At 37.6% G+C, this 22,341-nt stretch overlaps 1 protein-coding gene across 1 annotated transcript in view; it reads left to right on the top strand.

Annotated features, from left to right (window-relative positions):
- The window catches only part of pik3r3b (phosphoinositide-3-kinase, regulatory subunit 3b (gamma)), a 155,429-nt gene that overhangs the window by 50,636 nt on the left and 82,452 nt on the right, over nucleotides 1–22,341 (top strand). The window contains exons 3-4 of the mRNA XM_026213537.1: nucleotides 11,121–11,213; nucleotides 11,915–11,992. Of these exons, the coding sequence (XP_026069322.1) occupies nucleotides 11,121–11,213; nucleotides 11,915–11,992 (171 nt within the window). The remainder of the gene's footprint in view (nucleotides 1–11,120; nucleotides 11,214–11,914; nucleotides 11,993–22,341) is intronic.

Here is a 22,341-nt window from a genome sequence, read left to right as displayed (position 1 = left end):
TTTTTTTTCTTCTTCCTTGAGTAAAGTGAGAGATTTGAAACCACACATGAAATGCCCCTCAGTTTTCAAGGTTGCCTTTGTGCATTTTATTTCCATTTCCATTAGAAAAAAGCCCTTCGTCTTTCAATCTGTTGAATTGTGTGACATGTAGATTGGGTACAATATGTTCTGCATTAGATTTGGTCATTGCATAGCCGATCACCCATGGGGATAGGCAGAAGAAGCAGATGAGTTAAGTGTCCCTTTGGTCACGTGCAGACTCACACACATACTCATTTCTTCTCACTTTCCAATCTTTCAGTTACATGTCCACTCTTTTAAAATTACCTCTCCTGATTCTCTCTGTATTTCATGTGCAGTGTGAAGCAGCAGGGATTGGATGTGTAATATGTGTTTAATTTTTAGTGGCCAGCAGCCTATATTTGCTGTCTATTTGTCCTGTCTTTCTTTAGAATGCAATATCTGCGAGGAATGCTACTGGCTTATCTCCCATACTCACATGAACACACATGCACAGATACACACTGGCTCAGGCCGCACACACATACGTGCTGATGGGCAACACACACATTTACATCAAGAAGAAAAAAAATAACTTCAGTCTGCTTTTATCTCTCTTTTCTTATTAATTATGCATGCCTCAGTAGGCCGCGGTCAGATGCTCATGAATGAATAAATTTGCGGTGCGCACACTTTAGTTTCTCTCATGGTATTGAAGAGGTCTTTAATAGCTCATTAAGGGGCCTGCAAGTGAACATTAGCAAAGGATGGACGACCACCCCATTGTGGGCACTGATTTAGACACCCCCATTCAAATACTAGATCTAGATACCCTACACAAAAGATATTTAGAAAAATTAATTGAAAAGAAGTAATGTTGTACCATATTGAATTTTATTGTATGGACAAAAAAACAACAAAAGCATTAATGTCATATAGATTTGGAATGAAGTAAGGGTGAGTAAATGATGAATGATGGGTCAGTCAGATTTTTAATGTCTGTGATTTCTTCTTCTACTTCTACTAAAAAATAAAATATTAATAATAAAATAAACTTTGAAAAAAAAGTCTTAAAAATACTTTTGTTTGATGACATGTTAACCTCAAGCAGCTTTTTCATTTCTGGTTTCTCCGTTCAATAACTCTTTTCTTACAACACTCATCTGACAACACACAAATCTTTCCTTAGCTACTATGATCCCTATCCCTCTCCTTCGCCTTCTCCTCTCTCGTGGAGTGCTCTAATTGAAGAGGCATGTGCTCTACGCCCCTTTAATGGGACTCCGTCATTGGCTGCAGGCAAAACATCCAAGGCCAGGCCCCTGTCAGGTGACATCTTTTTGGGAAGGCCACACTGCAACTTTCCTCTCTCTTTTGACTGCATCCATCACTTGCTTTACTCCTTGGCTGTTTACATTTTTTGTATTCCCTCCTGCACGCTCTTCATTCTTTTTTTACTAACTGTGACATGATAATCTTTTTTCTGCTTTTCTCTTGGAAGAAACTGCATAAGTGAAAAACATGCTTGTGGTAATATTTCTGAAATATGACATTACAAAGCTTCTTTTTGTTTTTGTTTTTTTTACATTGATAGATACAAAAGTTTTATTACATTGGTTATTGTACAAATCACACCACTTTGGAAATTAAATGACTGGTGGCACTGAAAGGATAATGTTATATCTCACCTTTGAAACTAACTAAATCTACCCTAAACCTAACTAATAGTGCTAAGAAAAGCAAATGTGAAATATAAACACATCTGCTAAATGAGCCATGTCTTTTTAGCTTGCTTCTACAAATCTTTGAGCTTTTTTATCATGAGTCATGGGTGTAGTGTGCTACCAGGTGAGCTACCCAGCAAGTGTACTATCTCAGAATGCCTAAATGTATTTGTTTACACATCATACACTATGGCAAAAATCATTTGAGGTCATAACACACTTTTGTAGAAGGAAACCTATAAAAAATAATTATTTAATAATCAATAATTTGCCCCATAGTCATAATTTGTATGAAAATAAAATAAAATGTGTTAGTGTTTTACTGCCTCTAGTGTTCATTTCAGCTGTAAACTGTATTGATGTGCATGAATAGGAAAGTGTTTGAAGTGGAGTCAAAATCTTCTGTAGGTAGAGGCATGGTTTTCCATTGAGGATAAGTTGGATGATAAAATACAGACGTCAGTCAAGATAAGCGCTATCACGCATTCAGTATAATAATCTAACCCTTTTATCCCAGAGGGCTCTTCATGCTGTTGAAATTTACTGAAATGATTCAAAAATTGATAGATTGACAGTCTCCCTCTTGGCATCACTTTCCCGCACTTCATAATAATTTTAATCTCGGCCTGTGTGAACCTGATAAAATTTGGGCGAACTATTGATTCGTGTAATGTATTTTCTTATCCCTTCAGGAATAGACAATGAGCACATAATCAATATGAAGGGAAGAGCTGGGCGGTTCTATTTGTCTGGACAACTGGTTTGGATAGTGCATCTAAATTCAATTATTTCCTCTGACATATTTTGACCATTATCTTAAAAAATTATCCCCAACGCATTGTGGCCGGTGTGTGAGTAAGATGCTGTTTTGCGAGGCAATTGGTAATCTTTCCCGTGTTGAAGGGGGTGGCACCCGCTATCACATGTGATTGATAAGGATGTGGATTGCAGGAATTAAAAGGCTGTGGAGTGTGTGTGTGTGTGTGTCAGAAAGCTGCATACTACTGCATTTGAATCAGTTCATACTTGTTCATGGGGTTGAGCTGGTCGGTCCACATCTTTCATCACTCTAGCCTGTGGCAAGGGTCAAAGGCTAAACAGCCCTTATTGACACAGTGGAGCAGAGCAGGTAAAGAAACGGGAGAATTTCAGTTTCACTCTGTAATGAAGGAAATGGCTATAGCTGTGTGTGTATGTGTGAGAGAGGGAGAAGAGAAAGGGAAAAGAGAAACAAGGAAAAATCATTCAAAAACATTGTAAAGATTTACAGGAAGAGCCTCATCCCTCATCACTTTGGCAGGACTGTTGTAGCTGCAAGCCTTCATCTGTTTGACCGCTGCTCCTCCTTCACATACTCCACATACATTTCCATTGGAGAGAGCCATCAGTTCTCTTTGTCTGAATCGTATGTATTATGCACCGGGTTTTATGTACAAAGCTTGATTTACTATGTGTATCACTTTAAAGGAGATGAAGGGAGTGTTATGTAGAGGCACTGGATTGGATTGCACGCACAAATCCCATTTGATTTCGAAATTCAGTCAGGCTGTCTGCTGTCATCCTGCAAGTGATGTAATCTCATCCCTTCGTTCAGACAGTGTAGTCAATATCCATTGCAACTACATTGGTTGCTAGAGTAATGAATTTAGCATAGTGTGTCACACAGTTTGATATATATATAAAGAGACACATCGAAAATGAGTATATTCACACATAGATCTTGACCAGGTGTCTACACTCTACGACACCCAGGGGGCCGCAGGAAAGTTCAAAGAATTTGAGAGATTTTTTTCTGTATTTTTAAGGGCGTTTAAATTTAATTGTAAAATTAGTCTTGAACAATATTAATTGTGAAAAGCTCTATACAAATAAATCTGAATTGCAGATGTTTATTCATCTAACTGTATTCTTATCGTGAGTGGGAAACACAAATCTTATACAAAGTCACTTTTTTTTTTTTAGCAAACAATATGTTGCCTTTCTCAGTAATGTTGTGTTTTTCTTACAGTAGAAATGGGTCTTTATGCATTAAAATACAATATTTTTATAGATCTTGATATTTTTTATAGTTTAGAAAGGGGGCAGTGTCATTTAATATTGCTTATATGCCATTATCGCATTATAGCAAGAAGATTTCAGTTAGCTTCTGAATATAATTTTTAATAATTTGAAATTCGTAAATTTAGAAATATTCCATTTATTAATATTTGGAAGATTTTCAGTTTTCCTTTAAATTTTCTTATGGACTTTTGTCTTTTTTTGTTTCAGTAATTTGACTTTAACTTAAGTTCATTATAGTTAGTTCCCGGGGTGACATTTTTAATTTTTTTAACCTTTATTTTATTTTATCTTTATTTCAATCACTGTAATGTGTTTTTTTTTTTTTTTTTCATCATTTTAGATTTAGTTACAATAACAACACTAGAAGGGGGTTCCTCACAAGGAACCAATCATACTTTTGGGGGGTTATTGGCATGACATACATCTAAAGTTTGAGCACCTGTCCTGTTTGTGTATGTATTTCACATTTTATATAATTCCACCAGAGGCTCTCACCATTCCTTTGTCCTTTTAAAGCATTCGGTTCTGTACCACACACTGTAGTCCCTTCTGCAGCACACAAAGGCTCATATATCTGTGTCACTGAGACACTGTGACTTGGGTGGCACCCCCTAGTGGTCACTTACCTGGTGAAGTGGACACTAGATAATGAAAGAGCAGATCACTGTATCACCTCCTCAAAGGGAATGAGCCAATAAAAGACAATTATTGTAATAGTTAATGTGAGCAGAAAATAAGTAAACAGTGCTGACAATATTGTCGATATGCATAAAATTAAGTCAGAAAATTAAAAGGAAAAATTATTTTTATTGATGGGAAACTGGGGGTAAGAGAATTTGTTTGTTTTCGTGTTTGTATCAGGACTTGCGTGTTGTGTTCCCACATTTTCATCTCTTTGACCCCCGACTTTGGACACTTAATGGCTTTGTGCAGAAGGGCTGATCCATTCAGTAATTCCCTGTCATCATGACCAGAGCTTGTTAAAAACAAACGCGCACACACACACACACAGGGCAATGAAAACCCTAGAAATTGCTTTCTGTCCTCGAAATAGAAAACGGATAAGATCTGGTAGGCTCGTGTGTTCTCACAGAGCAGCTGGGATGGGCATACACAAGCTTTGTTGTTTAGCAAAGTCTCCAGCTTTACACTCATGAATGCCATTAATGGTATCAACAATAGATATTAAGTGGAGTTATATTTCCCCTAGAGGATCTTTACCAACACTGCCATGTTTTGTTTACATTGTCCTTCCCTTTGGCAAATATTTTGCTTGTCTTAAGTGTCCTGCAAGCTAATTAGCATGAGTTTGAACTGTAAATCACCTGGAAAAATGCTTGGAAACATGTAACAGCGGGCGTTATGTGAAAAGCCTCCTGTGACAAGCAGTTTGTTTGTTTGTTCTGAATGAGAATCTGCTGCATGACATGACACAAACACCGCCAATCAGAAGGTGGTTGATGTTTAATTACACTGTGTGTGTGTGTGTGTGTGTGTGTATCGGTGCATCCATGTGTAGGAATTCCATCCAATACAATAAGCTGATAATCATTATTAATTACAATAAATATGATAATTATTTCCACATAATGGCCAATAACTGATAAATGAAAATTATTGTGAATAAAGGATTTATTTTTTTACTTTTATAAACATTAGTCCCCTTATGTTCACTAAGGGTGCATTTATTTTTCTTTAAATACACTAAAAGCAATAATATTTTGAAGTATTATTGCAATTGAAAATAACTAATTTTTTGAAATTATCATTATTAAATATGTTAAAATGTAATTTATTTCTGTCATGGCAAAGCTTATTTTACAGCAGCCATTATGCCAGTCTTCAATATCACATGATCCTTCAGAAATCATTCTAATATGCTGCTCAAGAAAAAAATATTATTATTATCAATGTCTTTACTCTTTCTTTTGATCAAAATTATGTGTCTTTGGTAAATAAAGTTATTATTTTATTGAAAAAAAATGTTAAAGAATTTTTTTTTAACAATTTACTATAGAATACATTTAACAGATTTGAGTAAAATATTATTAGTTGTCAGTATATCATATAATATCATATCATATCTCCGATGATGGCCAGAAAACAACATGATGTATAGGCTATACTGTGTATCTTAGCTTTGTGAGCCAATAAGTTTTTACAGTAGGAGGGGCTACTGAACATGACTTTGAAGAAATGTAGCAGTACTTAGATTGTACAGTACATACAGAATAGCAATTTATCAAAAGTACCATATGTATTGAAACAACAGCATCATTGTATTAGTTTCTGTGACGTTGTTCCCAGTATTGCTTTTGCCATGTTCTGTCCTTCCCCTCTTGTTCCTCTGTTCTTTGCTGTCCCTCACCCATCAGGTGATCCATCTTGTGCCTCATGTTTTGAGAAATTGCTTCAGTGATGTTTTCTGACAGTGACGTTAATCGAACCACCAAACGTATAGGCTTAAAGTTCTCCAGCACCGTGCCGGTTTTGTGCCCAATTCCGACCCCCTGCCGAATTATTACCCCCCCTTGTTCAAATCGCTACCTGATTGCCTAATCCTAACCCCACCCCTAATCCTAACCCTTCCCCACACTTACTCCTAAACCTACTAATACTAGTGGGGTAATAATTCGGCAGGGGGTCGAAATTGGGCACAACACCGGATTTCCGGCGTGCAGCGTTTGGCTGTGGAAAAAAATAATCCTACATCCTGCAAAAAGCTGCAAGGCGCAATGGTCAAAGATGTCCATCTAGGGCATATTTACATAGAAAAGCTAATTATAAAGCTACGGAGCTTTGTAAACAGCTCAGCGTTATCATGTCATCTCCATAAGAATGATATGATTGCCACAACAAATTCACCTGGGTTTTTTAAAAGGTCCTGTTCACACATAATCTATTAATTTCCCGTTAATTTACCAAAGACTGTATGTATGAAAGGGGTTAAACTCTTTTTTTGTATACGCTGTGAATTTGAATTGCTTAATGTCATCTGGAAAAAACAGTGTGCATTATCTCACTAGATTTGTAATGTAAATCATTTATAAATCTTTGCCAACACAGGAGGACATCAACCTATGTGTAAATATGCCATGTATTGTACATTGCGATTTCAAAATAAACATTTCTGCACATGGCCAAATATTAAAATGTAATGGATTTAAACCGTTTAATCATGCTGTAAAGTGAAACGTCACCACGCCGTTGGCCCCCCTCTGAAGGTATTTGTTTTAAAACATCATGTATTTAAGTTGGTTATGTTCATATTATGTATAGGCATATTATGTATTTTAGTGGTGTTGTTAAATACAATCAAGTAATGTCTTGGTTTTGATATTTTTTTGAGCCAATTATTATTGGCTCATCGTTATTTTATATATAAATAGTCGTACTAAAGCCTGGTTTTCACTTAGGTCTGTTTGTGTTACAAAAAAATATCAGATTACTCATTTGTCAATATAATAAGTAGATTATTTGTAGATTATTTGATTTACCTAAAGAATCATTAGTTACAGCCCTAGATTAGTTTAAATATTTCTAAATACATCTGCATTGTTTTACTTTCTGTAATTAAAAGACAAATATTTTGCCATTGAAAATTTCGTAAAAATATTGTCACGTTTTAGTGAACCAAGTATCTGTATTTTGTCTCATCTCGTGAACTAAGGCTACGTTCACACTGCAGGGCTTAATGCTCAATTCCGATTTTTTTTTTTTATTCGATTTTTTTTGCAAGGCCGTTCACATTTCCAATTAAATGTGACCTTTTGTGTTCTCCTGTGTGAATGTGAAATGACCCAGAAGTGACCCGCATGCTCAGAAGAGTACTCAAGGGTGAACGACTTTAAACATGGATTCTTGTATTTAGCTTGGAGGCTTTTTATTTTTCGCTGGCTTTGGAGCCAGGATCGTCTGTAACCACGCTCGGCCATTTCGCTGGAAATGTTTTCGTAAACCGCCTGGTTCCGATAAGAGCCCTCGAGTTTGGCCTGAATAGAGCGGTCACCCCAAATATTAATTAAATCTGTGACCTCGCTTCCCTTCCATTGACTGGTCTCAGCAGCATCGTCCCCCATGGTTGTTGTTTATCTTCTCGTTACCGCCTACTTCAATTATGAAGTTTGTAGCTTATCAATGACGTACGGGTCGGATACATGTGGCCTGGCCGTTCAGACAGAGGTCGCATTTCAAAAGATCGGATACGTATCGGATTCAGGACCACATACCCAAGTGGCCTGGGTCACATTTGAAAAGATTGGATCTCTGTCGTCCAGACTGTCATGAAAAGATCAGATACAGGTCGCATAGGGGCGAAAAAAAAATCGGAATTGGGTCGTTTCAGCCTGCAGTGTGAACATACCCTAAGTGTATTGTCACTCCCCCAGTGTCAATAAGCAATGATATAGCTCATAATTTTCCAAGTGTATGATACAGCTTTCATTCTTCAGGTCAATCATATATTCATGAAAAAGAAAATCAGTTTGAATAAAGAAAGCAATATCTTTGCCATAGTATCCTTTCAAATGTTTTGCATGCCACAGTCACTGCATGCTTTGTTTTTGATGTGCTGCCACGCACCGGTCCCTGAAAAAGCTCAGGATTTTTTTATTTTTATTTTTTTGCTTTAACCCCTGATAGTAGCACTCCAATTGAAAGGAAATTTGCGCACTGAAACGTTATCTTGGTTACATCAAAATAAGCAAACATAATCTGCCTAAACAAATAAAAAAAAATTGGCATGCTTTTTCCACTCTACTGTGAATTTTTGAACATTGTTGTTTGTTTGATTCATTAAAGCAGTCTGTTGAAGATCAGATCAAATGTAATGGCTAATTTCCACAGAAATTCATGATAAAAGGTTTACATTCTTTTTCTTTCAACTATAATTCATCAACTAACCATCTAACTTCAAATCTATTTTCGCTATAATGCAAGAAATATTTTGTAGAAAGTTCCATATTAATTTTGTGTCTTATGAATCTTGGCTGGCCAATAATTAATGAATTTGAGGCTTTTAAAAACAAAAGGAAGAAGGGAGCGAAAGGGAAACAGTGTGTTTGTGGAGAGAGAGAAAGAGAGAGAGAGAGAATTATGATTCCCCCTGTTGTGCTCTGACCTGTTTGCTCATTCATAAGGCATCACTTGTCGAGGTCCATAGAGAAACCAGCAGGATGTGGAGCAATTAAATGTGCCACATGTTGTTGGAATACCAATGCTGTCTACCGTTGACGTGTGTAATCTCAAACCTCCACCGTCTTTGTGCCACCTGCATCAAAGCCTCAGAGGAACTTTTCATTAATCTTGTTTTTTTTTAATCACTGTCATCTCCCCCTTTCCTGCTGCTTTAGCTTCATTTATATTATTACTAAAGGATCACAGCAACTTATACATTTGCATACATTAAGTCAAGAGTAATGATAGGCCTAATCAGTTCCTGCACTGCACATGCTGATACTTCTGGTTAGATTTAAACCGTTGGATCTAATTGACGCTGCAACTAAACCTGTATCATGGTGCTTTTACAAAATAAATAAATAAATAAATCAGTACAGTCCATAAAAGTATTACCAACTTGTAGCATGATTGTCATTGTGCGGATATTGCAGCGGGGTGCAACAAGAGCTACTGCTGTGCATATTAGCGCAGCAATTACACCCGTGCAAGGGAATGCAAACTTTTCCTGCTGTCAACAGATGCTTGTGTGGGAGATTCTGTTAAATAAACAGCCGTTTCCTAATTACAGAAGAAAGAAAAAAACGAGAGATAGCACTGGTATCTGAGTAGACATTAGCGAGTGGTGCACATCAGTGCTAATTAGTGTTGTCACTGAACATAATTCACAAGAGCCCACAAATGCCACTTACAAGAGCACTACGATTTCATGGACCTCATACTTCACATAATGGTGACGAAAATTGGAATTTCTTGCTGTCACGCAAATTTGATGTACAGTAAATGGATGGAATTGTCACTCTGTGGCTTTATAAAAGGCATACCGATAAAAATTAGTTTAATAAGGTTTGTAAATGTCAGTTTTATTTCCTTCTAACAAATGCAGCTCTAAGTTTGCTAGATAGTAACTTAACCAAAAAGTTATGTTAATGTTTTTAAATAATAACAATATCTGGGTACAAGATTAAATCTTGTTTATGTAATTTCCAGTTACGAGGGTGATTCATTACTGTGATAAGACCTTTAGACTTTGTTTGCGTGTGTGAAAGGAACGCTTCATCATGATTTTTGTAGTTAGCAAATTTTCAAATCTCCACCTTAAACGTTTTCATATGGCTAGACTTTACAGTAAGGTTCAGTTACAGCATTTATTAATCTTGGTTAATTCTACATATCCTAACACATTTATAACATTTTAAATTAATTGAATTTAATTAATATTAATATTAATGTATTATGAACAAACATTAGTAACCATGAACATTATATAGAAATTAAGTTTAACCTAGATTAATAAATGTTTTCATTCTGGTTTATGATTCCTAACGCATTTACAGTTGAAGCTTTGATTATCAATTTTCCAGTTTTACAAATTCTGTATTTCTTTAATTCTAATGTTTATTAATAGTCTTTTAAGGCACAGTCTAAAAAATAAAAAACCATGCTCTCCCGGGTCTATTTCCACTCCACACCGTGTCTCAGGACATCATAGACAGGGTGGCATGTGAAGGATTGTGAGTATCATTCACATTACTAAATTTCAAAACTAGAACTCAGACCTCCTCAAGGATTTTATCCATGGCGGTCTGAACGTTTATAAGTGCCCGCACATAGAGATAGATTGGCACACTTCCAAACTGTAACCTCAGCAGAAAGTCAGTGCTCAGAAGAAAGGACCGTGGAGATGGGCAGAGACGATAATGCTTATGAAACATTATGCATTATATTTCATTTTGCTCGAGGACATATCATATACTGCATTTTAAAAAGCCATTTGGACGAAATGTTTATATTTTGCAGTATTTTAAGGGATAGTCCACCAAAGAAAAAAAATAAAATAAAAGTGGACTGTCCATTTAATTTTAAGTTGTAATAATAGCACTTGTAATTTTTTAGTTTACATTAGCTCAAAAACTAGATTAATTCTGGCTTTTAGAGTTCAAGTGAACTATATTACATTAATGTAAACGTGTGTGAAGTTAAGGCTTGAATATTAAGTTGCATATCTACCATGCTTGTATGAATATGACAACCTGACTGTTCCCTAAGGAGAGATGAGATGTGGGTTTACAGGCAGCCACCTAATCAGGAAATTAGTCTCACCAGTGGGATTTCTCATCATCATCATCATCATCATCTCTCTCCCTCCTTCTCTGACAGGCCCCTGTGGAAAGGGAGATATGGAGCAGTGTGCTCTGCATGACCAGTTCCCAGATGTGGTGCTCAGGCTGACAGAGGCTCTTGAGAGACTGGGTGAGTTTGCTCCTCTGCCTCCCCTACAGTGTCTAATTTAACTATTCAGAGAGTCAGACACCAGTCAATCTACCAATCAATCAACCTCTAAAATCAGTTAATTGCATATGAAATATTCTGTTGTAGCACGGTAATGATGATAATAACAATGTCATTCAGTTTGGGTTTGGAAAGATTTGTAAAAGTTTTTGTAAGACTTGATAAAGTTTAAGTAAAAAAAAAACATTATTACAATTTAAAATAATTATTTTCAGTTTTCAGTGTCACACGATTTATCAAAAATCATTCTAAAATGCAGATTTGGTGCTCAAGAAACATTTCTTATTACTATCAATGTTGAAAACAGTTGTGCTGCTTAAAAGTTTTGTGGAAAACATTGCACATTTTTTCAGGACTTTTTGATGAATCCAAAGCATATTACTGTATATTTGTAATATAAATTTTTTGTCACTTCTGATCAATTTAATGCATCATTGCTTTATAAAAGGTTTATTAAATGGGATATGATGACTTTAAGGAATCATACCAACTTGTAGAAAATGGGCATCTGATGTCCCCTTAAAAATCTTATTGTCCTCCACAGTATGTTTTGTAAGGGGTTTAAATGTACCTTATTTTTCCAACAGTTAAATTTACTAAACAGTTTTGGTTAGCATGAAAACACATCAGATTATAAACCTGACCTCTGTCCTGTGCTCAAGACTGGGAGAAAGAATCATTGTACCGGTCCGGCCAGACCTCGACTGCATCCCCAGGATTATTGCAGGCTTTGGAAACAGGCAAGTCATAACTTGTTTTCTTTTTTTCATAAGTGGCTTATTTTGTGCATTCTAATTCCACAATATGTATATATGACCCCCATGTCCCTTAATAGGCACTTCTTAATAGGCACTTAGTTATTCAACAACCATTACATTTCAGTTTTACTAAACTGATTGTATGGAAGTCTTGAGAGTTTTAATTAAACTTAAATGATTAAGTAATCTTGAATGGGATATAATTTATTCAGACAAATCTAAGATCAAAATGTTGCTGTTGCATGTATGTGGTTCAAAAGAAAAACACTGTATGACAGTACTAATTGTGAAATATGTAAAAACATGAAAAGATAAAAAAAAAAAAAAACCTTTCTGAGCAGTGGAGTAACTTATTGTGTTGATCCAGGCCACTTTTGTTGAAGAAGTTTGTAAAGTTTAGATGAAGTTCTTATTTAGCACCACAAGGGAGTGCTCTGGCTCCGTACTTTTTTGGGAGATGCTGGTAAAAAAAAAAAAAAAAAAACTACTATTGGATTAGATGAAGAAAATAGATATTCACACACACACACACACACACACACCTCATCCTTTTCCTCTCTACTAAAAGGATTAGGTACAACATGAATTTTCCATCTGAGAAAACTGTACAGTTTATCACTGTAATTCACATGTTGTTTTGAACTGAGACTTTTAGAAAGTTTAAAAATAAGTTTCAAATGCAGATATACGTAGTCCAGCAAAACCCTTTACATCTTGACACTGTGTATAGCACACATGTGCACAGGTAAAGTCTTAGTTGTCGCAACTTAAGTATCAGAACCATATAGATAATTTTGCAGGTAGACAATGTCACATGTGCACCAACACGACCTGGGCATGTTCATGTCACTTTCTTTAGAGTTCATATTGAGTGCATGTGCACACTTCTGCTCACATGTACAAAATCCATAAAAGGTTAAAGTGTCTTTCACAAATTTCTGAAATATGTCTTCTGGCACATAAGCACTCTTATGATATGTATAGGGTAGATGTTGTCAGGTTGTAATTGGTTGACATAAATGTGCTATGACAGTGTGGAAAGGCCAGTTTACAGTGGTGCAGGAAAGGTTAGCTTTTTTCATATTGACCTCCAGCATTGATTTGAGTTTGATTGCATTGTTTGACTTCTTCATATAAAAATTATTGAATAATGTTTTTGTTTATAAAATTAACCATACATTAAAAAAAAAGCTATTTCCTTACAGTGACCTTTTGAACTTCGTACAAAAGTCAGATATTCATTAAAGCTCAAGATGATCATCAGGCATGGTGGAGATAAATCATATTTAACAATGGATGAATTAATTAGGGAGAACATCGTTAATGCTTAGAAAACTCATATTTTTTTACTTATAAATTGGAATGACAATTAATTTATTTGTTTTTAAATATGTATTTCACAGGTTTATGACATCTTTTTATTCTATGCATGTTTTTTTTCCATAACCTTTTGATTTTTAAATCGTTCCATTCACATGTAACCATTTGAGTGTCTAACCTTTGAGTGGTATGAATGCCATTAAGCCAACCGTGAAATGCTACAAAGTGTATCCAGCACCCATTTCCTGTTGTTATATAACAGTTTAGTTACTCAGTGTGGAAATACACCATTCCATACACTCTCATAAGTGTTTTGGCAGACACGCACCATGGTTGCCATTTAAAAGCCCAGCCAAGAAGTGGTGAAGTCCAGTGGCCACAGAAGACCAGAGACAATATTACATCACCCAGCTAGAGCTTGTGCTAACCAACCAGTGATTTGTGGATTAACGGTGTGTTGTCATAGAGATAGCAAGCGGTTTTAGCCAAGGGGTTACATATTTTAGAGAAGCGAAGAAGGAAAGGTTTCATGTAGGAGGTAGAGAGGAGCAGAGAGAGGAATGACTCACGATCAGGTGAATCGAAGTTCAACAAGTGCAAACGCAGTAAATTCAAACTAATGGTCAAGGAGGACTGACAAACATTTGCATGTGTGCATGAATATGCATTCAGTGTACAGCAAAAGCACACAAGCATGAACACAAACATACACAGTCGACAAGAAAAAAAAGCTTCGGCAAAATATATTGCAGAAACTTAATTTTCTGTTAAGCTGCTTTGCAACAGTTTGCATCGTGAAAAGAGCTATACAAAAAAAAACTTGAATTGATTTGAAAACTGATTCCAGTTACGGTCTCCCTGGATACAGTGACAGGCGCACAGAGAGCGTGGCTGACCCGTACCCACACGACAACAAGGCAACAGCCCCTCTTTCTTTCCGTTTATTAATTCCAACATTTATCATTGATGCATTTCTTGTCTTTTTCTTGCGTGAGAGAAGCTGAGCTCAGCAAAACAGAAATTAAAAACACTCTTCTCATCTTCCGCACTTCCTGCTCTCCCATTGGCTGACAGTGATGTCATCCTGTCTCGTATGCAATAGTCAATAACCTATTAGAGCCCAGCTTTTTACAGTCAGCTTGGGCAGAAGGGGCTTCTGCTGCTTGAGCTCTTTTTTCTCACCCTTTGTTTTATTGGAGTCTTTTAGCGATTGTCTTTTTTAACACGCCCTAAAGTCCTGAAGAGTTCTGAGTGGAGATGGTACTGTGCCCCCCGGGAACACTTTGTTCTGTGGTGTTATAATTTTTTTTTGTATTATTATTTCTGTTTCAAATGATGCTGTTTTTTTTTCTTCCTGTATGTTAATCCAGGCCATTTAAAGACTACAGAAATGCAATCATTTGTGCATATTATTTTTTATGGTATGTTTGTGGTATATAATGCATCACATGCACACTAAGCCATATCAGCCATTAGTTTCAATCATTTCAGCAGTCTCATTGGAAATGTCCTCACCTTTTTGCAAGATGACGTCTCTAGTTTTGTTTACGCTCACTCTAACTGCACAATCCATCCACGTTATCTGTTCTGTCCAGCACTTTCTCCTCTTTTCTGCAGACACAGCCTTGGAAGTGATCACTAACAATGATGTCATCCCTCGACTGCTTCCTCTTCCTCACACACACTTACTTGTGGCCAGACTCCTCCCTTGTTCAGCCTTTTTGGCTGTAAAGTTTCCTGACAGAGATGTTCTGATTGATTTCTCCACTGAGTTAGGGGACGTTTACACAGGATGCGTTTTTGCATACACCTGCAATGTTTTTAAATATATATATATATATATATATATATATATATATATATATATATATATATATATATATATATAAAGCTATCTACAGGCATAGTTCATTGTTAGTTAATTATTTCATCATTAGTATATGAATAAGTAAACATGAGCAAAGATTAATGCTGAACAAATGTTTTGTTAATTTTTAGTTAATTTTAACTAATGCTTTAACCTCAATATTAACTAATTAATCTGTTAAAGTGAAGAGTTGCATTAATACATTTATAAGTTAACATTAACAAAACATTAAGGAATCCTGAACTGTGTTGTTCATTGTTAGTTCATGTTAACTAATGCATTAACTAACGTTAACTATAAAGTATTACCATTAGGACTTAGAAAGCACATATGCATGCCTTATTCTGCATGACCGTGTTTTAGATCCCTTAATCCACACCATACCTAAACTTAACAACTACCTACTAACTATTAATAAGAAGCAAATTAGGAGTTTGTTCAGGGAAAACTTAGGTAAGTGTTACCGTGTTTTCATTGAAGAATGTGCAAATTACACTTTTCCATATAATGTAAATGTGCTGTAAGTGGATGTAAAGCAACATTTTGAACACTATATTTAAGTCTGTTCTTAAAAAATTAAAAATTTAAGTTATCATCAGGCTTCAGAATATGAAGCATTTATCACTTTTTAAAAATATTTATTTATTTATTTTTTAACCATGAAAGCCCAGTTTTCCTTGTATTGTAAAGAGCAGTTTGGGCATCCCACTAAAGTTCTCCTTTTGTGTTCTACGGAAGAACATTGTCTTCATGAAACACATGTACAAATTATCCTTCATACTAACTGAAGCTGCAACTCTCTGTTGATAGAATCACAATGCCAGATGTTAACATTTATGGGCAACATTCCACATTTCATAGCATTTTTACACCCATGACATCCAGATATTATGGTGTCTGTGAGTCAGGTCACAGAACAATGAAGGAGGTTACTGAGTTCAGTTTTAGGAGGAACATGGCCCCGCAGGCCGGGTCCACAATGGGTCTTGCGGCCACACAGGAATGAGGGTTGTCATCTTTGAAGCTATTTTCCCCTTCCTGTTCCTAAAGGTTGTGCCTTACTGGTACAGCCCTCTTCATCACTCCAACATAACGATGAACACACAGCATAAAAGCTTACGATAACATAGCACGCTATTGCCATAGCATGAAAACAGCCAGCACACATCTCCCAGAGGCACACAAAAGCACATATAGCCATTCACAAAACACTGGAAGGAAAGAGTGTCAAAAGAGAGCAACAGAGGAGGTACAAAGACCAAGTTTTAAATGCATCTAAGGTTCTCAAAATCTAGTCTGTGAAGGATTCCAATTCAATACGAGAGAGAGAGAGAGATAATTAAATAAATACATACAATTTTATAAAGTTTAAAAAAAAATCATAACTGACCAAAATCAGCAACATTTAACATTTATTTAAGTTAACTGATTGATCATGTTCTGTAAAGTATTTTTGAAACAATAAGTATTTTAATAGGTGTTATAGAAATTAACTTAAATTAAATTTAATTGATTTATAAACTTAATATATTAACTGATTAAGTAAACATTTATGAATATTTGTCTGCCATAAAATAGTAGCAGTCTAGGTAATTTATGAAAATATCAGTCTAGATAATTTCAATAAAATAAGCATGAAACGGCAATCTGTAAAATGAAGAAAAAGGGTAAACGTGATATAGTATAGGCTTAAAATGTATGGGTAATTTACATGCTTTGTTTTTAAGTGTTTATTTATTTATTTACCATTTCTGTAGCCCAAACAGCAGATCATGGTACTCACTATTACACCAAGGTCATGAGTTCTTTTGCCAGATGCATGCACTGATGAAATTTATTCTTTTTTTTATGTAACATAAGAGACTTTGGTTACAAATGTCTGAAAAGTTTATTATATATAATATAAAATGGTCCACCACCTGAAATAAACTGTGAAATAACCCATTCAAATGGGCCTTAAATGCCCTTATGCATGTCATCTGTGAGCCCAATGTCTGAATGCCTTTCTCTGTTTGCACCTGTAAATATCATAAACAAAAGCCTTTGGGACTCTGGTGTTGTTTCAGAGTGGCTGATGACAGGAAGATAGAGGAGGCAACAGATCATTTAAAGCGAGGGTTCAAGGGTAGTGTCGGGTAAACACAGAACATGGGCAAAAGAGAAACACTAAGGGTTAAGGTAGGCTTAGTAGAGCATGAATTTGTGGATTGACTCACAGAATGCTGTAATGGGGTGTGAGAGTGTTTGCGTGGCTTTGTGTGCACTTGTGAAGCCAAAAAGTGTCCTGGACAGGGTCAGGCATTCTGTTCCATACTTTTCCAGTCCAGATTGGCACCAAGTGTGTGTAATTCTGGAAAAGTGTCATGAATATAAAGGAGTGGGAGATATCACTTCTGAGAGTGTTTTATTAGTAGCCCTAGGCAAAAACGATGGACTATTTTGTGTTTTGTGCATTGATTTTTGGGTGGGAAATTGAATTGAATGGAATTTAAATTGTAAAAAGTTTTGAAGGGAACTCCTAGAAATCTGTTGAAGTTGTTTTGTTGTATGTTGGGGTACAAACAACATTGAACCCTATTGGCTTTCAGTATGAAAAAAAAAAAAAAAACATCTCAACTTTTTAGAATATATTATGTTGTGTTGCACAGAATGCATTTATGTTGGAAGGAAAGGGAAAAAAAAAGAATTGTTGGGCAAACTAAACCTTTAAGTTCTCCAGTCTCATTGGTGGCAGAAAATGTAATCAATGTATGTAATAACATGCAAAGGGATGGGGAAGGTGTTTATAATTTTGTGCATGACAGTTGTGGGCCTAATTATTACTATGTTTTTTAGAACTAGATCTTATCTGGATCACTAAAATAGACATATATAATGCAGATATCACACTAACCCATACAAACATGATGATGATGGGCAGTCGTTAAAGGGGGGTTAAATGCTCGTTTTCACTCAATATCCTGTTAATCTTGAGTAACTATAGAGTAGTACTGCATCCTTCATAACTCCAAAAAGTATTTAGTTTTATTATATTCATAAGAGAAAGATAGTCTTTACCGATTTTTCCCGGAAAAACACGAGCGCCTGGAGGCGTGACGTGTGGGCGGAGCTAAAGAATCACGAGCGCCAGTAGGCTTTTGCGTTGAGAGTGTTTGAAAGCTGTGACAGCTGTGAAGGCTGAAACTGAACGAGAGCAGCAGCAGCAACGACTCGCTCCGAGCGGGGCTCGAACCCGGGTCTCCGATGGGAGGCGGACGCACTAACAAGGAGGCAGAGATATTTTAAGCAGTTTTACTCACCGCCTGTGGTTCCAACACACAATCGTGACCCTTTTTCGTTGGGATTGCATCATCCTTAAGAAGTAAACAATGTGCAAATCCGTCGTCAAACTGGGCTTTGTTTGTAAAACAAACATTTTAGAAATGCAGGGAACAAACACAAACACTTGCACAACTCCGTTGATGCTCTGTAAAAATAAACTCCATCCACTGGTCCCTTAATGTTGTTTTGTCTTTGGTAATCTGTGCAGCGTTGTCTTGCCCTGGCAACCAAAAACACACTTCTTTTGTGACAATTCGCTACGCTCTCGCTCTGATCAGCGAATGCCTGTTGTGTTCTCACTCAGTGCTCTTCTATACGGGAGCACGCGCTCTTCCGGCAGACGTGCCCTCAGGACCCATATAAGGAAATTCCGCTCCATCTAACGTCACACAGAGCCATACTCGAAAAAAACTTTCCGAAACTTGTGACAGTATTTTTGGAACAGAAATACTCCTTCAAACGTACAACTTAATTTTTGAAACTTTGTCCATGTTTAGCATGGGAATCCAACTCTTTAACAGTGTAAAAAACTCAGTATGCATGAAATGGCATTTCACCCCCCCCTTTAAAAAATCCACAGAATGTAAATCCAAACAGAGAGAAGGCTTGCAACATTGACTAGACCAGACAATGAATAGAAAAAGACCAGTTTAAAAACACAAGCAGACTAATTAATGACACACTTCTGAATAGAAGGACACAATAAATTCAATGAACGGAAATGGTGCCAAAGGAAAAATTTAATGATATGACGACATTGCGCCCCCTCCTGGAAAGCTGTGACCTCACGCTGGCAGATGAATGGAGGAGGCTCAAGTGGAGGATGAGAGTCCAGGAGAGGTATCGAACAAAAAGTCGAAGGTGGTGAAGGTGGTATGATCCAATTAATGGCCTTGAACAGGGACAGGCAGGTGATTTCCCAGGCCACAACCAGGCCACATGAACGGTCCATGGTGGAGTCGCTGAAGGGAGGAGCCAGGCAGTAGACAGAGAGCTGAGGAGGTGGAGCAATGCCAAGGATCCAGGCAGCCTTGACAGAGCTGTAGAAATTATTGCCCGAGATGTAGATGATGAGGTGGCGATCTAGAGGGCGAGCTGGAGCAACTGAGGAAGGAGGTGACACAGAGGGTCTGACGGGGGAAGAAGATGACTGGACAGCAGGAATAGTAGAGGAGAATGAAGATATGCACAAAATCCAAACAAAAATATAAAGTGTCTTATAGCAGCTTGGAGGTGGATGAGGGAGGCTAGGCGGGACCAGCGAATCAGACAGATGTACAGAATTAGGCAGGCTTAGGGGAAGCAAAGTTTCTAACTCTCCAAACTGAAAAACACTATCCAAGTCCAGTAAACACTCACTTTCAGTTGCGGGTTGGTCTGCGGTTCTCCATTCTTCCATTCCCTTGTTCTCCACAAGAGCCCCCATGGTGATGAATGAGGCAGCCAGCTTGCACACCTGAGCCCCTTTCACACTCCAATTCTGGCAAATACACGGGTAATGTGTCCCAGCAATCATTCCCGGGTCGCTAGATTTTCACACACCTGCTTTCACACACAACCCGTAAAGGTCCCATAACGACACGTGACATGTACGAGTCGAAAACGTTAGGTACGTTATACTTTCACTGAAGCTAGCGAACGATCTCTGCGTAAGAACGGAAAGTGAGGAAATAACTGATTTCTGCTTCATTACAGTTTGCACACATTTTTTCGTCGCGAACGTTGAACTTCCTTCAAAACACTTGATAAAAGAGTCACATGACAACGTGAGTCATCACTACGACACAAAATTAGATCTGTCTTTTGTTCACACAGCACTCATTCCGGGACTGAACCCGGCAATGTTACTAGGTCCCCGACCCCGGATCAGTCCCGGAATCAATCCCGGGATGTGTTTGCTTTCAAACAAAAAGCGACCTGGCAATGTTCCGGCAATTTGTGAAAGGGGCTCTGGTGAGACACAGCCAGCACAGCTTCGGGGGAGGTGTACTGCTCTATTGCTCCACTGGTGTTATCATCAGCAATGATCTGGAGCAGGGGTTCCCAAACTTTTTAGCCCGCGACCCCATGATAAATGCGCTGCTGCCCCGCGACCCCCCCCCCCCCCAAAAAAAAAAAAAAAACACCTCTCGTCGCGTGAAATGTACAGCAAATCGATTTTATGCCCAGTCTCAAAGCACACGAAGTTATATTTTATTGTTCTGCGTGCAAAATCAGTGTTACAATTCTGCATGAGCTGCTCGATATCCACCTGTTCTCTCTCGGAAAGTAACTGTGAAGCTATGTTGGGTTGAACTCGTTCATTATTCTGCCATCAGGAACCAGTCGAGTAAGTCTGAGCTGCTCACACGCGTGCTCCCACCCGCGCACGCCCCCACCCGCGCACGCCCCCACACGCGCACGCACGCACGCGCACACGCGCACGCACACGCGCACACACACACACACACACACACACGCTAATCCGCTAGATGTGTCACTTTATGCTTTCCATGGTGACGCGTCATTGCTTGTCACGTGACATACCACAGCAACAACAGAGCTGAATGAATGATCTGCTTTTGTCATTTTTCCTTTTTTTATTCAAAATATTAACAAATTTGTTAGATATGGCATGAAATAGCTGATATTCCGATTGTCAAATATATGCAAGTGGAAGTGTTTTGTTGTTTAAACACCTTTATAACGATCGCGTTATTTGAGCTGTATGCGCGATGGGCGCCGCCATCTTAGTTTGTGCCGCAGACGCAGTTCAGAGAATCAGATCTGTTGGATTTACAACACGTGAATTCATCCACTTCTCCCGAAATACATAAAAGTAAGTGGCTGGTGAACTGGGAGAATAATGGAGTAAACTTTAAAGTTACTTACACAATGTGTATCTGATATGAATAAAATGTGTCTAATTATAATGAAAAAGATTATTATTGCCTCTTCCTTTGACATCAGTGTGTATTTTACAAACTCTAAATGTATTGTTTTTTCTAGTACTTATATGTCTGAAACCTAAAATAAACATTATGTGGTTGAAAACACTGAAAAGTTGTGATGACAGCTCTGAGCGCACTCTGGCTCAGCGCCAGCCAACTCGCGAGAGCACATTTGAATTTCACGTCATGCACTGACCGGTGTGGTCGTACACTCCAGGGACTAGCCTAGACTGATCACACCGGTGTGATCGTACGTGCGATGCGAAAGAGTTAAATTAATTGAAACAAAAATATATAAAGCCTATATCGAAATCATCTCGCGACCCCTGCGCCGGGGTCCCGCGACCCACCGTGGGGTCGCGACCCCTACTTTGGGAACCACTGATCTGGAGGATACCAGCACCCACTCCATGTAGTCAGTGAAGCTCTCTCAAGGTCCCTCCCAAGACATCTGCTCCTTGGTGGTGGTGTTCAGGTAGTGGAAGAGATGAACTAGAAACAGGAAATCCTCCATGTTCCTCAAGGGACAGAGTTCTATGCTCAAGGCATAACCCCCCCCCCCCCCCCCCCCACTAAATATAACTATAAGGCGTATCACTTCTGGGTCAGTTTTCTATCTCACTTCTGTGTTGATGAACTCACATGAACACAATGATGATGATGATAGGCATTCTTTAATAAATCCACAGAAGGTAACTCCAAACAGAGAAGGTTTGCAATACACATAACATCATCAGGACCTGACAGAAACTTGAATACACAAGCAGACAAGGCAAATCAATGGCCCACACCTGAACATAATGACACAGTTAACTCAATGAACGGAAATGGTGCAAAAGGAAAGCAAGTTTAAACTGAGTGATATGGTGACAATAGCAGAATACCTTTTGGTA

The sequence above is a fragment of the Carassius auratus genome, chromosome 31 (assembly GCF_003368295.1).
Source record: "Carassius auratus strain Wakin chromosome 31, ASM336829v1, whole genome shotgun sequence".
Lineage (NCBI taxonomy): Eukaryota > Metazoa > Chordata > Actinopteri > Cypriniformes > Cyprinidae > Carassius > Carassius auratus.
This window is presented reverse-complemented; position numbering and strand designations above follow the sequence as displayed.